Here is a 1153-nt window from a genome sequence, read left to right on the forward strand (position 1 = left end):
CGATGGAGAAATGGGGGGTGGGATGGAGAAATGGGGGGTGGGAGGGAAAAAAATGGGGGTGGGATGTTAAAAACTGGGGAGGTGGGATAGAGAAATGGGGAGTGGGAGGGAAAAAAATGGGGGTGGGAGGGAAAAATGGGGTGGGACAAAAAAATGGGAGTGGGAGGGAAGAATGGGGTGGGACAAAAATAGGGAGTAGGATGGAGAAATGGGGTGTGGGATGGAAAAAAATGGGGGGTGGGATGGAAAAATGGGAGGAACGGGAGAATGGGGGTGGGAGGGAAAAGTGGGGTGGGACAAAAAAATGGGGAGTGGGAGCTCAAAAACGGAGGGGTGGGACAGAAAAAAGAGAAGTTGGATGGAAAAATTGGGGTGGGAGGCCAGAAACTGAGTAGTGGGGCAAAGAAATGGGGGGATGGGATGGAAAAATGGGGGGTGGGAGGTCCCCCCAAAGCTTCTTCAAACCCCTTCCTGTGCCCCCCAAATCCCTCCCTGCACCCCCCAAATCCTCCCAAATCTCTCCTTATGCCTCCCAAACGCCTCTTTGTGCCCTTCAAACCCTTCCCAGTGCCCCCAAATGCCCCCCAAACCCTTCCCTGTGCCCCCCTGACCCTTCTGTGTGCCCCCCCCTGTGCCCCCCCAGCTGATGGACATGGGTTTCTCTCGGGAACACGCCATGGAAGCGCTGCTCAACACCAACACCATGGAGCAGGCCACGGAGTACCTGCTCACCCACCCACCCCCGCTCATGGGGGGCTCAGCACGGGTCAGTGGGGCGGGGGGGCACAACGGGGGGGCCTGGGGAAGGGGAAATGGGGAGGTTTGGGGGGCACAGGGACCCATTTCCCTGCCCCAAACCCCATTTCCCTGCCCGAAACCTCCATTTCCCTGCCCCAAACCCCCATTTCTCCCCCATTTCCCTGCCCCAAACCCCATTTCCCTTCCCCAAACCCCATTTCTCCCCCATTTCCCTGCCCCAAACCCTCATTTCCCTTCCCCAAACCCCCATTTCTCCCCCATTTCCCTGCCCCAAACCCCCATTTCTCCCCCCGAAGCCCCCTCCTCACCCCATTTACCCCCCCAGGAGGCCGCGTGCCGCAAGGAGGAGGAGGAGCGGCGGGCTCGGGGGCGGCAGGGGGGGGGGGGGGGCAAG

General features: G+C 59.9%; 1 protein-coding gene across 1 annotated transcript in view; it reads left to right on the top strand.

Moving 5' to 3' along the window:
• HUWE1 (HECT, UBA and WWE domain containing E3 ubiquitin protein ligase 1) overlaps window positions 1-1153 on the top strand; it is a gene marked incomplete at its 3' end in the record, with an annotated part of 33282 nt that overhangs the window by 15696 nt on the left and 16433 nt on the right. Inside the window, exons 32-33 of the mRNA XM_041480463.1 lie at window positions 644-766; window positions 1085-1118. Of these exons, the coding sequence (XP_041336397.1) occupies window positions 644-766; window positions 1085-1118 (157 nt within the window). The remainder of the gene's footprint in view (window positions 1-643; window positions 767-1084; window positions 1119-1153) is intronic.

This window comes from Pyrgilauda ruficollis, unplaced genomic scaffold (genome assembly GCF_017590135.1).
Source record: "Pyrgilauda ruficollis isolate IOZ18807 unplaced genomic scaffold, ASM1759013v1 scaffold516, whole genome shotgun sequence".
Taxonomy (NCBI): Eukaryota; Metazoa; Chordata; class Aves; order Passeriformes; family Passeridae; genus Pyrgilauda; species Pyrgilauda ruficollis.